General features: G+C 38.2%; 1 protein-coding gene across 1 annotated transcript in view; it reads left to right on the top strand.

The window, feature by feature from the left end:
* Nucleotides 1–17,194, top strand: part of LOC139687931 (uncharacterized) — a 537,017-nt gene that overhangs the window by 283,036 nt on the left and 236,787 nt on the right. The window contains exons 3-4 of the mRNA XM_071585280.1: nucleotides 3,316–3,511; nucleotides 15,193–15,325. Of these exons, the coding sequence (XP_071441381.1) occupies nucleotides 3,316–3,511; nucleotides 15,193–15,325 (329 nt within the window). The remainder of the gene's footprint in view (nucleotides 1–3,315; nucleotides 3,512–15,192; nucleotides 15,326–17,194) is intronic.

Below are 17,194 nucleotides of genomic sequence, written 5' to 3'. Positions count from 1 at the left end.
CTAATATCAATTTAGTGTAGCAGTATTTCCTTGAAGTCCAGCTCGAGTGTTTGCTGTTGGACTAAGAATTCCTCGAATTATGCCTTCACTCAATGTAAACATGTGGCTCCTTCATGTACTAGGTATGAAGGTTCCTGGACATGTTTTAGAGAGGTACATCCGTAACAATACGACAAAAATAACTTGTAATCATTCTCGAAGTAGCCATAGCGTATTTTTCCTTAAAGGCGTTTTATGCATTTTTTCTTTGTACATTCGAAGAGATGCCCCCGGACTAAGCAGTGATACTAGGTCGTTTTCCTCTGCTGCCTAAAGGCTCTTCATACTTCAAAAGTGCTTTATCGTCGATCGTAATACTTTTCCGCTTGATTATTTTATTTTATTTTACGACCGGGTTTTGATGTTTTACATCATCATCAGGTAACAAACTGAGGCTGTTTACCGGCTTACACGATAACTCCCTCGTATACGAGATTTAAGATTCCGGAAGAAGAGGAGAGGACGTGGTAGGAAAAGAGGGGGGGGGGAAGGAGAGGGGGGAAACGGAGGGGGGGGGGGGGAAGACTAGAGAGACGTTTACCAGGAATAGAGGAAAAACAGCGTTTCGACCTTGTTAACAAAGTGCAACGATCAGTTATTCAATGTGTTCGATTTCCACCACATCACGCCTGAAGCTATTCTATTTGCATTATCGTCGTTGATGACCATTATCATTGAAACGTTGATAAAATGCCTTGCAATTGCTGTCGATATATACCTTCTTAGCTTTCGATGTAGATTTTTGCGAACTAATAATGTATGCTATTAACGACTTGAAATTCCCGTTATCGGCTAAGTGCATTTTTTGTTTTGATTTGCGATCAATCGAAATAGGTAATCAAGAGATCGTTGCCTGCCGGTGACGACAGCTGCCATAGTATGACACCTTAAGCAAAGAAGTTTCAAGTTCGAGAAAAAAAGCAAGATACCGCGCTGCTAATATAAATGCACGGAAACGAAGACATGCTGGGTGAAGGCCATTACTTGCAGTTCTTAAACTGCCAGATAAATACAAAATCGCTTACTTTTGACGCTCATAAAATGAGAGTAAATCGGCAGGCAAGACCAAACGATGAGTCGAGGTACACCAACAACGAGAAATATCAATCTTAGGAATCCTTTTCTCTCGCATACTGCACGATAAAACAGGATAACGTGCTAAAGCTTGTGAAACCCTAAAATAAAGTAATGGTCAATGACAAAAATCACTGATTATGCATCATCATTGTGGGTACCATAATAACCCTGCCCCATTCCATCCTACCTTATCGTGGTGGTTTGCGCATGACATTGTATGGTTAATTATTTTGTGGTCACTAATTTCGTATTTAAATTTATCAAGTTACGTGATCAAATGGACGTACTTGATTTAAAAGGGTTCTATAATTTTGTCATTAAACTAATCTAGGTTTTCCATACAATATGCGAAGCGGGATTCCGTGGATATCCGCATTTATGTAAGTGGCTTTATATATATAGAAATATATATATTAATATATGTATATATATACAGATGTGTATATATATACGCATACATATATATACATTCAAACATACATACTTATACATATATATATATGTATAAGTATGTGTATATATATATATATATACACATTCAAACACGAAATCACACCAAACGGCGAAAAAATACTCTTTTACATAGAAACATATGTAAAGAAAAGGGATAGGAGCACACATAAAGGACAAAAACAGGAGAAGTGGGGAAGATGGAATCAGGCAGATCACGAATGTAAAAATATATCCTAGACCGGGACTTGAAGTCCGGATACTTCGCCCGGCAAGTGGAAAGATCCGGAGTTCACGTCCCGGTCTAGGAAATATTTTTACATTCGTAATGTGTATATATATATATATATATATATATATATATATATATATATATATATATATATATATATATATATAATACACAGTAGCACACAATATAGAAACACAAAAAAAGAAGATCGCCTCCCGTTCTCCCCTTCTCCTGGCCCCCTTCCCTTTCTCTCGCACCCCTCACCTCAACATCCAGCAGTCATTACTTCTATATCTTCAGAGGAAGACGGATTGTTTCCGTCGAAATATCAAGAAATAACGTGTGAGTGTTCTTCTTTTTTTGTGTTTCTATATTGTGTGCTACTGTGTATTGTACTATTCGGCACTTCTGTGTTACGTCTACGAAAGCATATATATATATATATATATATATATATATATATATATATATATATATATATATATATATATATATATATATATATATATATATATATAGATGATTTTGTCGAAATAACACGGAACCGTTGTATAACAAACTTGGAAAGCAACAAAAAATATGAGAACACATAAAAAAATCACTCACACGTTAATTCTTGATCATTTCGACAGAATTCAGCTCCGTCTTCATCGGAAGAAATAGAAGTAATCAATATTTGTTCGCAGGTTTCCACGGCGATGAGTAGGGGATTTCCACATTTTTCGGGCTGCGTCCGCGTATGTCGTTTAAATGCACAACAGTTTCGCCAGCTATCCTGCTGGCGTCCTCAGGTCAAGGATGAAAAGAAGCTTGTTATCCCGTCTTATATAGGGAAAATCCGGCGCCAATACCGGGAAATTTCTTGGCCAATCAGGGAACGTCCTCATATTTGCGCGGAATAATTCTTTTCCACGCACTGTGGAGTGGATATCCATCCTCTCTGTTAAGATTTTCTGGCCTTTTAACGATTTCAATGGCCTCTCTGATTATCCTCGGGAAGTATTTTTCTTCTTTCGCTATTATTTTATTTTAGCGTCGTCGAACACGTTAAATGTTATAATAGGATGGATGGATGTTAAAAATTGTAATAGATGGGAGAATGTTAGGCTAACGAGGAAAGGGAAGGAATAGGATAGGGATATAAAGGATAGGGATAGAAAGTACCCATAGATGAAGAGGGACTTGATGTAGAGTAGGATACTGGATTTTGTATTTTGTTAGGAATCACAAAATATTTATTGAGTATCTGTGTCCATCCAAAAACCTACCTTAACCGGTAGATTACCTAATATATATATATATATATATATATATATATATATATATATATATATATATATATATATATATATATATATATATATATATATATATATATATATAATATATATATATATAAAGTCACTTACATTTATGACAATGAGCTTACACAATGAAAATGAACTACTTACCACCATTACTTTATCACTGATATATGGCGGTAATAAGATTTCCACTGATTCCTTTTCTTGAAACAGGGATCGCGTCCATCACGACTCTGATGGTGCTCTCTTTCGAGCGCTACGTCATGATAAGCAAGCCGTTCCAAGTGAGGCGTCTAAGCCATAAGGGCGCCATTGCGCTCATTGGCGCCATCTGGGTGTACTCTCTGGTACTCACCACGCCGCCACTCTTCGGATGGGGCGACTATGTCAACGAATCCGCGAACATCAGGTGAGGGAACTTCATTACAATTTTTCAATGATAAATCCCCGATTTTCATAATTAATTGTGCTTACCGTTGCATTTCAAGTATAATTATTCTGATCAACTTCTCAAAAATTCCTATTTGTTTCAGTAAAATAATTTGTTTGATATGTATATCTTCATATTCATGTTTTCTCCCAAAGCTGGCTTTTTTACGAACTGCATCAGGTCTTGTCAAGCTTTATTCGTTTCATACTCTTTCATTAACCTCGTAAAACGGGTCATTAAAAAGTAACGTATGTTGATTTGAAATATACAACTCGAAAATGAAATTATGCTTAAATTGATTTCTCTTGAAATTGTGTGCTTTTTGAGATACGTTTTTATTAATTTACGTAGTTAAAATACATTTCACTAGAGTAGTATGGCACGAACCAATATCAATCAAACACCATTTAAATGCTAATGGAATAAGAATGAATATTTAGAAGTGGACAGATTTCCAGAGAGGCGCAATGGAATGAAATTTTCGATACTAAATATCCCACCCATTTTGTTAAATATATTTGAAAAAGTTTTGTCTTCGACAAATTTGCCTTTATTATTTTAATTCAATTTTAATTTTGTTGTTGTGGTCTTAACTGTTGACTATATTGCTTTTTGTGTAGTAAATTCTCTTGTATTGTCTATCATTTCTCATATGCTTGCGCTGTCTGATACAGCAATTCACTTGCTTCATAAACTTTTCTGTTTATCACTATTGCGGGTTTTGTCATTGGTGCTGCAATTTTATATTCCAAATTCTTTTTGACCAGCAATAAGTAATCAACCGGGTACAACGTGATGAATCGACGGTGCTTTTTCCTGTTTTTTCTGAGTGACATAAAATAGGTGTACATTTTTTAATATATACCTGCGAATTTATTAGTGTCTTTGAATGTTTAAGACATTCTGACGACGCTTTCCTATTTTTATATATTACTCAACGACGATAATACTATTATAGATCTAGTATTGAGGTTTTCCTGAAAATCTACGTTTTAAATTTGAAGTAAAATATACTTTATAATCCTCTGGCTACCGAAAAAATCCGTCGAACATGTTATGGGATGCTATGATTAAAAGAACTAAATTAACTAATATGTTGACCAATAAACCTGTTATTGGTCAAAATATATAATTGAATTAATTAGATTTGGAATCCATCAATTTAATTGAAGCCTTATTTGGATAGGTACCTCGCAGGGCATTAGGACACTCCCTATCATCGAGGCTGTTGTATCATTTGAATGAATTCGGACCGTTAATTATGAAACTAATGGTTCCGAAAACTACTAATATGTCAACTCAAGTGAAAGCAACACAACCGTACTGTCAGTCGTCTCACGCCTGCCACCTTTCTCGCACTTAACTCTTCGCAGTAAACACGCAGGACAATGAAAACTGTGTAGCTTGATGATGGCGGCTCTTGAACAACATAAAACTAGATTAAAATGGGTGAACTTGCAAAATCCGGTGCACCACCGAGGAGATAGAGATTTCAATTGAGAAAAACTGTTTCAAATTTCTGAAAAAAAGATATCTTGCCACCGACCATTGCTATAAGTGCTACTTTACCCGAGACGCTGTTCACTGAATCCTTAAGAAAGTTTACGCGGAAAAAACTGTTTTAAAATTAGGATCATATGTCGTGGATGTAGGATTGTGTAAGTTACCTTTAAATTTTAACTCAGTCAATGCCAGTTAGTATAAAGGTATTTTCCATTGAGTTACTTTGAAAAATCGGATTTTGAGACGGGTTGCAGTGGAAGAGGTGAAAAGGTAAAATAGATGTAAAAGAAGAAAAACAGCTATTGGCAGCTTTGGTGTGGGAATTAGAGATAGTCAATTGGAAGAAGTTCAAAAGAATCAGTAGTGGATATCAGGCCATTGGTTTAGTTACACAGGTCTGCCACAGCCACATTGTTCAATGTGGCAGAAGAAAGAATTGCGGACAGGCGGGTTAGGGGAGCAGAAGGGTAGGAAGGTTGTGTAGATCGGACGGAATCAGCATTTTACGACATTCGTAGTTGAGCTAGTTCAATACATTCTATCGCGCCACATTGTGTCAGATAGATTAGAATTTTAATCCTGAAATAAATTAGTATATTTTACCCGAGGCAAGAATTAACTTAAGCTTGAAATTACATTCATCAAAAATTTTTTCGCTCCCGCTCCCATGCCAAAATATTTTTCGAGTTCTCAAATAAAAAAACTAATTATTTTAAAACCTCACGAAATGTTATAGTGCCTTTTATAAATTTTTCTTCTCCTACTCTTTCCTATTGTTTTGCATTGATGCTGCTTCAAAACTATTCTTACGAGGATTCCAGTGCGCCAGATCAATTAAGTAAGCCGTAACCTTTTGCTGAAAACTGCGATAATTTTAAAATTTAAATAAAAATAAATAAATGAGTGGTTTTGTTGAGAGGGACTGGACAAATGCACATTTTAACTTTACACCTAACTTTGTAACTATAGTAGCACTCTCCTCAACCTATGGCATGCCGGGTCGTAAATATTTTCAGAGTTTGAATTGGTACGGTTTCTCCTTTCAAACGTGCATTTTCTCGGGTAAAATAATAAATACCATTTTCAATTACCGCTTAAAACTTTTCAAAGGCGAGCGGTTATTAATATTTTATTTTACTCTATTTCTGCGACGGAAAAGAAAACATTTTCATGAAATTTCTGGTGAATAGCACCGAATAACACACGTGTGGGAGCATGGGATAGTCAACTTTCAGTAGCCGGAGCAATTCGGTAATTCTGAGTAAGCCAGCGAAGGTGAGTGCATCCTTTTTTTTTTGGATGTCATGGACGAAACCCCCCTCTTCCTCAAGTGGTGACCACACCGGTGCTTGAGCCTCGCTGCGGGGGCGGAGGCGCCAGAGTACCGGGGCGCCATCTGGACGCCGGTGAGACTCACGCACGGAGTCATCACGGTCGGTCCTTCTCTTACCTCACAACTTGCACTCCCACATAGATTCACTCCATTTTTTTCAGACCTTTTTGTCATAAATTCCGTGTGCTGTGAGTGAGAGTAGGGGTTTTATAATTATGAAGTAAATTAGGCGTGCTTGAAAAAATAGACGGGAGCGGCTATAAAGCCATGAATGGAGAAGTGCGGTTTTCTTAAAACAGTGATAAATTGGATTATTTTCCACCAGTATACCGTGCTTATAATTTTCATAACGATATTATGTTTTTTGTTCGAATATGGAATTCAAAGAAGTACTTGCTACTAAGAAAAAAAATAATCAATCGCAAAAAAATATATCTTTAAATATTTTTCTACCTTTTACACTGACTTATGTGTATTGCATAATCAAGAGCATAAAAATATTATCATATAATTATTATAAAAGTGCGATTGACAAAATACTTCTAAGGATCGCCCTTATAACCTAACATCAATCGGATATGCCGGAAGACATCCCGCTACTTTTGGTAATGCATTAGAATGGTGGTGATAATAAGCCTTGACTCACATTTGAGTGGATAAAAATATGAAAATTAACCATCCGGTCGATTGATGACTGTGGGTGGTCTCGGTTTGAAGGAAAAGCGCCCCTGAATAAATATAATCTCCTGCAAGAGAACGACCGTTATGCAGATCGGCTTGCCAGTATGAGGATTAGCAGTAGAACTAATGGCTTCGAAACAGAAAAAAACACCATTGCTCCTTAGTGGAGGTGGTACATTTGGATTAGGTAGGCAAGGCCAATGTTTCGACATAGTATATTGCGAAGAATCAGCCATTATATGGTGGAAACAGGGCATAACATTTCCCGAAATTACAGTTCTTTTCCACAAAGTAATTAACATTGCCTGATTTTTAAACCCTCAATTTTAAGGTCACTATGACGGTATTGCAGACAGAATTTCAATTTTAGTCATTCGAGTACGTTAAACAAAAAAACACAGTTTCTCTCGCAAATTGAGCAGTGAAAATATCCAGTACTAATATCTGTGGATTATTCTGGTGTTGGAAATGAATTAATAAACTGTTTGCAGTGTGTGGTATTTCATGTCACCACATTCTAGATAGATACCACCATGCAGTTTCAGTAGCATATGCCACCGAAATATTTTTACGAATGTTGTTCCATTATAAGTCTGAATAAACTTTTCGTTTATAGAAGTTAATAACGACCTCGTTGGAGAAATAAGAATGCATTTTGAACTATTTTTTTCCTACGTTTATTGTTGCATTTTTTTAAATTCGGTTTCAGGTTTATTCACCGGGTCAACTCATCCAAAGGTCAATATTAGCAATTACATTTTTATTTAAAAGCTTGTCAGATGATGCCCTACAAGTCCCATCATCATTCAGGACATTATAAGATTATTATTATTATTAGGTAATCTACCGGTTAAGGCAAGTTTTTGGATGGACACAGCTACTAAAGATATATTTTGTGACTCCTAGCAAAACACAAAACCCAGCATCCTACTTTATATCAGGTTCTTCTTCATCTCTAAGTACTTTCTCCCTCCCTTCATCCCGTCCAACATCCCTATCCTGCTCCTTCCCTTTCCTCGTTTGCCTATCGGCGCCTCTGTTCGACGTCACACTGCCGGTCAATACACCCCTCATCCATTTTTCTACCTCCATAGGATTTCTCCTAACAAACCCCTCTCTTCGCCCACCATACCAAGTACTTCCTCATTTTCTCGGTCCATTCAACCTTCTCAATTCTTCTCCACACCCGCATTTCAAAAGCCTCCAATCTACGTCTATCCTCCTGCTTCAATGACCACGTTTCCGCACCGTACATAGCTACGCCCCATATCAAAGTTTTACGAGTCTTTTCTTAACATCCTTACTCAACGTCCCTGTCATCAACTCCCTCCTCGTTGTAAAGGCTCTTTGTCTAGCGCAGTTCTTCTCCTTACGTCCCTACTACTTTGACCGTGTTGGTCCAAAACACTACCGAGATACGTAAACTGTTCTATCTGCTCTAGTTTTTGCCCTCATATTTTAATTTTTAGCTTCGCCTTTTTCCTTCTAAAAAATCGCATAACCTTTGTTTTATTAATATTTATTCTCATCTTATACCTGTCGCACTGAATTTCCAATTCACTCAGCAATGCTTGCAACTCCTTGGCTGACTGACAAACCAAAGCTTGGTCATCAACGAACCTAACTGCATATAACGGGAAGAGTCCACCCCAGCCGTACTCTTATAAATGGGCAAAGGATGGGTGAGGGAAATTGCAGAAGATACAAGCAGTAAATCAATAAAAATTATAAAAATAAATAATTAACTGAAAATGAGACCAATAATAAATATAGTAAAAAACTAAAAATAATTGAAATATTTAGATAACGGTCAGAACAATGAATTGGAAGACTGCAAATAAATCACGAACTATCTAGCTTGGATATACTATACAGCATTGATCCATGCTAGTCTCGAGCACTCAAACCCACGTACTAAAATAAAATTTAGAATAATAAAAAAATGAAAATATCTTTCTTTTTCTTTCTAAGGAAATTCTTTTTCAATGTCTAACCTAGTTGGTCTAACAATGCAACAATTTCAGAGTGTAAAAATCATTCGCCTTGACTGGGATTCGAACCCAGATCCCTCAATATCCGGTCGAGTGCTTTAGCCACTTAAGCTACCGAGGCGTCCTCTTAATCTCTGACTCTGAAATTGTTGCATTGAAATGCACATTAGCGGATGGCTTCGTAAAAGGTTACTGTTGCGGCATCTCCCGCAGTTTCTTTGGAATTTATCAAAGGGAAAACACCATAAGTGTTTAAAGTTGGCTTTAACCTCGTGGAATGTGGCGCCTCGCGCACGACTACGAATGCCTGTGACATTGTATGTACGGTATTTCGTCACAACATCTTGTTCCTTTAAAAGCCCAAAAATTTCAGAGCTTAAGAGGACGCCTCGGTAGCTTAAGTGGCTAAAGCACTCGACCGGACATTGAGGGATCTGGGTTCGAGTCCCAGTCAAGGCGAATGATTTTTACACTCTGAAATTGTTGCATTGAAATGCACATTAGCGAATGACTCCGTTAAAAGTTACTGTTGCGGCATCTCCCGCAGTTTCTTTGGAATTAGTTGGTCTAAGTTTTTCACTATACAGTTCTTCTATATACTCCTTATATCTTTTGGATCTTTCCTGCGTCAACTATTACCTTACTCGCCTTATCTCTAACTGTTAGCATAGATCTTTCCTTCTTACTCACCGATAAAGATTTAACTTTGCTGTACAGCGCACTGATTTCACCCTTCCTCTGCAGACTTTCCATATCCCCGGACTGCGTCTTCCACCATGCTTCTTTTGCTTTATCTGTTGCCCGCCTCAATTTATTGTTCAATTCTTTGTACTTCATTTTGCCTACTTCTGTATTTACATTCTTCCATTTTCGCCGCTCATCCATCTTTGTAATCATCTCATCCGTGATCCATGGTTTCCTAGTCCTTTTAGCGTTAACGGTTCCCATAGTGTCTTTTGCGGCTTTCGACAACCCTTTCTCGATACTTTCCCATTTTTCTTCGATAGTACTTAGCTCTTAAACATCCTCCATGATTTCCTCTACCACCTGTTTTTATTCCTTCCTTTTCAAACCATTTAATGCTTCTACATTCCATTTTCTAACTCGCCGCTCCTGCCTTATCTTTTTGAAACGGACGCGACATTTCATAACAACTAAATTGTGGTCAGAGTCCGCATCCGCTCCCGGGAAGCTGTGCGAATTTATCACACTGTTTCTAAATCTGTGTCTAACCAGAATATAATCTAGCTGATACCTCTCTCAGTCACCTGGCATTTTCCATGTATACCTGCGTCTTTTGTGGTGTCTAAACCAAGTGTTGGTGATGACTAACCCCTGTCTCCTGCAGAACTCAACTGCTTTCTCCCCGCGGTCATTCCTCGTGCCTAAACCGTAGTCCCCCACCTCATCACCATCTCTTCCTTCGCCTACCGTCGCATTTCAATCGCCCATCACTATCAAATATTTCCCTGTAGGAACCCAAGCGATTATGTCCTCTGATGGATCGTATCCTATCGACCTCTTCCTCCGTATGATTGCTCGGTGGCATGTATACCTGATTAATAACCAAGTTCGTCGGTTCTGCTTTTACCTCTACTATCAATAATCTATCCGTTCCCTGCTCGGTGTCGATTACTCTTCTTCCGACCTCTTTATTTAATACTATGGCAACCCCTCGTTGGCTCTACTCCCGGCCGCTGTATATTATTCCATACTGATCACTCCTGTAATCCCCGCTACCCTTCATTCTCTTCTCGCATTGACCTAAAATATCTATTTTTCCCCTTTCCATCTCTCACTTAACATTTCCCTTTCTCACTCCAATTTCCCTGTCCTCATCATTGTGCTAACATTCCACGTTCCTATTCTAACTAACTTGGTCTTCTTCTCCTGCGTATAATTATAATTGAGGTGGTTTCCCCTTGCCTTCCTCAATAGTGTTTTTAACGTGACACCATCACTTACTGGCCGCCCCACTGGGGTCAGACGCCTTTGCAGCCGCCTCACTGAGGAACAGACGCTGCGTGGACCACTCTTCGTTTGGTTCCATGTTTTCGACCTATCTGGCTTGGGTGACCCTATCTGGAGCAATTATTATTACTCTCGCCAGCATAGCTCTAGGTGTTATCGGAACGCGCAAGCCCTTTCATCACGTCAAGGTTGTAGCTCGGGGAGGCATTATTAGATATGAAATGCATTGTAACTCGTACAAACAAGCCAAATTGGCTTAAGGCACAACGGGTACATATATCTATGAGCTTTTTAATTTTCCAAATCAACCGTTCGCTTTAGTTATGGCAATTACATTTCAGTTGCATTGAGCCCTAATGAGGTTAACTACCAAAAGTTTTTTTTGTTTTTTTTAGACCTTTGAACGAATTCTTTACCCTTTTCGACGACTTCCGTGAGATCTTCTCCGCGAGGGATAGCTGGCGGAGGCGAATTTCTCGTCTTTCTTCCTTTCTTTCTTCGCATGTTCCGGGTTCCCAGCGCGGAGCTCACGCAAAAGGAAGGATTGACTGCATTTCGTGTTCCAATTCAGTAGAAGTGCCCTCGAAATCCGCGAAAACTCCGAATAAGCTATCGAGAGCTTTAATGGACCCGCAGTAGACGCCGTGGGAGTTCAAAATTTAGTCGAGGACCTTCGTTGACTTTCTGTTCAAACTGCGTAAATTTGGTCTCTTTCCAAAATGGCATCCACGTTTCCTCCGTTTTCCGGAACATTGGAACAGAATGAACCTCCAATATTTTAATGTCACCTCCTTTTCCACAGCTAGAAGGTTTGTGAACTAATATTGTTCTAATACATGCACACGTAGAGAGGCATAAATCCGAGAATCGATCATCAGTTACGTGTTTTTTAATATCGTAGAAATTTGGCGGGACTGAGGTTCAGTTAACGACTGATCACAAATTTCCCAATGGAACGTAAATAACATTTGTATGATTGAGTTTCGTGTTTATATGAAATAATATTCTGTTTTATCCGTCGTTTCGACATTAAATCAATATATTTATTTATGAATAATGCGTATCCAACCCGTCTTTGATATTTTCAATGCGCTCTGAATACATTAACGAGCTTAATATTTCGACCGTGAACGCATTTCTTCAATCTTTCAAGGAAATGTTTCCTTCGATTGTGGTTCCTTCAGTTTTCAGACCTCTCACATCGTCACTCACGTGTTTCCATCTGCGGTAGTGGTGGTTTTTGGTGGGAAGGCGATCGATAGATTAGGTCTTTTACTTTTTTAGGGTTAAGTGGGAATTTAAGAGGGTTGGAATTTCAGAGAATGAGGGAAGGGCGGAGAATAGTCAGGTGCCGGCGTTAGACTTTTTTCTAATGAAAGACGTTATTCAATTTCAAATCCAATCCGGCAGATGGCGTACTCCAAGTGCATTTCTCTCCCCCTAGCACTCGAGCAGGGATCGTATTTTTCATGAGAAATTCTACGACCGCTGACAATCGATTCCGGGTCCTCGAGATGGGAAGTCACACAAAAATTGACCATCATCGCACCATCCCGATCCCCCCCACATTCTTTTACAAAGGGTAAGTAGAAACGTGAATCGACCCTATTATCTGAATATATTATACGAGATTATGTTGGCTTTAATGATCATTTTCAACTTCCATATGTATGTCTAATCGGGATCGCTGTAGTCCAGGGGTAGGTCCATGGCGGAGCTTTCTCGCTTTAGCTATTCGTCTCTCCCCATTGCTGTTCTTTTCAGTTCATTGTATTCATAAGTAAAGTGCTCGAAATATTAAAACAGGATACTACAGAGAAAATATTATAAAAATAAAGAAATAGAAAAAATAAAGAGGGAAAATGAAATGTTAACGTAAAATAAGAATTAAGTCTTATTCGTATGTTTTGTTATATGAAATTTAATTTTTTACTCTATTAAGCCAAATTGGGGACGCGGTATCCCAGGGGTAAAAGGTCGGACTACTGACCGGAGGGCCCGGGTTCGATTCCCGGCTAAACCTCTCTGGGAATCCTCGGCTCCACCCAAGTTCTATGATTTTTCGGGTGCCAAATCTTCCTGAGAAACAGGGAAAGGATCTGGGTGAATTTCACACACCGTTGGACTTAGTATTACGTGGGCTCTACTATCGCCTAACAAATCGACTTTCGAGTTGATTACTGTGTCTATGGTTATATATAGTATGCTTAGCTGTCTCTCTTTCAAGCTGGATTTCGAGGGGAAAAGGCACATTTATATTCAGCGAACACGATTTATCAAATTACGTTTTTACACGTTTTTGCAATCCTCAACGAATTTTCTAACTTAATGTATGTATGTAGGTCCGCTTCCCTTAGCATTTGACCAAAAAGTTGATGCTCAAGTTTTCAACCTCAGGAGAGCGGGTAACTATTCACTCTGAAAGTTTTTATTTAATGTCGTGGACCTCGAGGTCCCTTTAAGAAAGGTTTTACAACCTTAGCCTTAATTTAGGCTGTCATTGAAAAGACGCCGACTTTGCCGGTTTTGAATTTGGTAAAATGTTGATTGTTGCGTCGGGTTAAAGTCCGGTAAAGAAGGTGATTTTACCGCTTTTTCTTTTTTTCTCGTGTTCTTTACGTTTTCCTCCCTCCTGCAAAGCACTGCGATTGTTATTCAAAATTCATGATTTTTTGCGTTACGAAATTTAGGTTCCCCAATTTGTACTGACTCTAGAAAAGAATATGAAAAAATCAAATTTATTCAGTACAGGCTGTTTAAATACTTCAATGACAAGCTAATGTAATTTAATTTTATGTCATTTCGAGGAATATTTTGACAGATTTTGGCACTCCAATGCCAATCAAATTGAACACTTTCTTTTGTAATAGCATTACTGTCAACAAAACATGCACTCATTTCATGGAATTTATAATTTTTTCGCAAGTATCGCAGTTACACGTAATGAAAAAGTACTGATTTCAAATAATTTGACATTAATCTCAAATATTTGAGTGATTGCAGCCTAATCAACGCTTTGGAATTTAGAACCACTATAGTGAGAGTAAAAATGATACGCGATTTGTTTTTGAAACAGAATAAAAGATAAAAATCTCCGATTTTCCAAAAAAATAATTAAAATGCTGCGTGAAAGAGTTCTCTATGTTGCCGTAGTTGGCGATTTTAGCACTGACATTTCTATTTCTGCATCAGCTATCGTCTTCAAAGTGAACTGCGTTGCGTTCAGGAGACTTCAAACCGCTGGAAATACCAGATCTTCTCTGTCATAGTTATTCATCATAACCATTAGGCGATAAATGCTACACAAAAATTCTGAGGTCAATTTTTATAGTGTATTATATTTTAGACAATACACTCAAAAATCAGCGATATGATGAACAATGTGCCGTCGTTACCTTGGCGGGCCGAACACGTTACAACTTGCAACGGTGGCCGTTGATGCTATGCTATTTAAGTATGAATAGCTTTTAATACGAATTAGAATCAACCAAAGTTTTACCACGGAAAAAATATACATTAGACTTTATAAAACTATAAACAATAACCTGAAGGTGGGTTTGGCGAATACCGTGTCCCCGGCTAGGCTAAAAGAGGTGCAAAATTAAATTCAATATAACAAAACATGCGAATACTCATGGATACAATGAACTCAAAGAAAGAGCAATGGGGAGAGATCAATCGCTGCAGCGACAAGTCTCAGTCTTTAGGAGATGATGATGGTCATACAGTTAAGCATCAATTATTACGTTGGTTTCGTTTTTTTTTCATTGAATTTGTCACAAAAATACCAAAATTCTATCGACCTCAGATGTCAGTCGCCTCCCCTTAATACCACTACAACAGTAATAAAAAGATGAACGAGACGTTACTTTATTGATAATTTACCTCGTTTATAGAGGATTTGGAGTTAGGCATCGTATTAAATGATGGGCCATTAGCACGATCTCGTTTGCATGGAAACTGGTCTCTTTCCACAATTCAATGCTTAGCTTTGACCCTTTTGTGTAATGTTTTGCTACCAAGAGTCACTAAATGACTCTTACTTAAATACGTAGTTACCAGATCAGTGGAACTGTGCACCATATATCTCGATGCATTAAGCCTATTATTATATGCTCGTTCATAATTCATTATAGTTATATGTCTTATTTCATGATGAATGGATATCTATTTTCTTTCAGTTGCTCTGTGAACTGGGAATCGAAGACTATCAGTGCCACCACATACATAATCTTCCTCTTCGCCATGGGTCTAGTCGTCCCTGTCTCCGTCATATGCTTCTCCTACTTCAATATCATTTGGACTATGAAAAAGGTAAGTTTTCACCCAGTGGACCATTGACAACATATTTAATCTATTCCGATTAATTTGCGAAGTGTATGGATATCGTTGTGTTTCATTGTGTGGGCAGAGAGAGTCTAAAGATTGTCTTTGACGTATACGAGTCTGAAGTTCTTAAGTGGGGATGCTGAAAAGTAAGTTATAATCCATTTATCTCAGATCTACACTTTCTTTCATTCGGTATTTTATTTATTAGGAAAGCATTTCCCAGAGATAAGCAATCATTCTGCTCGTAAAGATTTAATGGCATCCCTGCGTTCGTCAGACGAATTAAGATTAACCCTCTGGCTGTGCCCAGGGGGTTACTAAAAACTTCACCACAAACTATGGCAGAGTGAAATGAATGGACAATATTTGGGGAGCCTCTAAATAACTTTCCGTATTTGTTGAATACTTTTTTGATCATAATCTTATTTCCATGAATAAAATCCGTTCGAAAGTACTGGGGCGGTGCCGGGGGCCACTCTCTCTCTAGATCTGTTCAAATCGAAATCAATCCTTCAGCTCTTCGGTAGCGAAACATAATCCGAACCCGAGGGGAAAGTTATTTCCGAGAATTGAAATTAGCTGGCTCAGACTTCGGCGAGGCGAACGAAAGGAAGAGCGACGATTTGACAATTTTCGAAAGGCGAGTTGTCTTCAAGAGGAAGAGCTTTCGAATTAGTAACTCTCGCGTAACGAAGAAGGGAAAATACAACGAAGAAAAAATAAGCAGCCTCCAGCAAGTCTATGAGCACCACTTGCGCCGCTAAACACCATTAACAGTTGATTTCCTTAATTCGTATTTTTAAATTGATTGCAAATATAGGTGTGTGGATGATATCTTATAGTAATTTGAGGATTTGGTTACTTTTGAATCCAAATTCCACTAAAAAGAGGCCTATTCAATAAACACGCGAACTGGTGCATTCTGGCGGCCATGACGAGAACTATTGCCCCGCCCACTAGCGGCGCTTGTTGCCCGAGACCCAATGAGGAGCCACCTGTGCTTGGCGGATCGTCGAGCTGTGCGTACGGTGCCAGTTATGTTAGTTTCTCTTGTCCTTATTTTTACTGTTCGTCGAAAATTGAAATTGACGAAATCACGGAGCAACGAATAACTTTCAAGTTTATGGTTAATTACGGTATAAAATTATAAATAAATTACTGAAATGTTGGCAGCTGTTTAGAGTGATAATGTTCTGAAGAAAACATCCGTTTTCAAGTGGAATAAATAAAACCAAAAAAATCAAGAAAAAGCCGATCGACTATCAAATTCATGCTACTAGTTTTCTGAGAAGTCGAAGGTGTTGTTCATCATAAATTTCTTCCTGAAGGACAAACAATAAGTGCTAAGCTTACCATATTAAAGCGTTTGAGAGATCGTGTCCGACCAAATTTGACTTTTTACTTATGCAAAAATGTGATCAGAGAACATTACCGGGGAGATAATAAAGCAAGCGACGACGAAAAAACTAAAAAGTCCAACTGCCGATGACTTCCAAAAGTGCTTTAAACAGTAGAAAAGGAGATGGAATAAGTGCATAGTAACGAATGGTGAGTACTTTGAAGGGGACAACATCGATGCAGATTAAATGTTGCAAAATAAAGTTTTAATGTAATCAGTTCGCGCATTTGTTGGACAGACCTCGTATATCAACTTCAATATACATTCCTATCCAGTATGAATCTACTACGACATGCTTGGTGTGTTCTGATTTGAATGAGTTATCTCGATGGGGAGGGCAGAGAAGTTAGTAATTGCATTCATCGATGGTGCATTTCGAAAGCGAAATAATCTTGTAAAAATATCGATTTGGAGATGTCAGATCTATGGAATCGATACGCCCTTTGGCTTTTACT

The sequence above is a fragment of the Hetaerina americana genome, unplaced genomic scaffold (genome assembly GCF_022747635.1).
Source record: "Hetaerina americana unplaced genomic scaffold, ioHetAmer1.1.p SCAF_2, whole genome shotgun sequence".
Taxonomy (NCBI): domain Eukaryota; kingdom Metazoa; phylum Arthropoda; class Insecta; order Odonata; family Calopterygidae; genus Hetaerina; species Hetaerina americana.
This window is presented reverse-complemented; position numbering and strand designations above follow the sequence as displayed.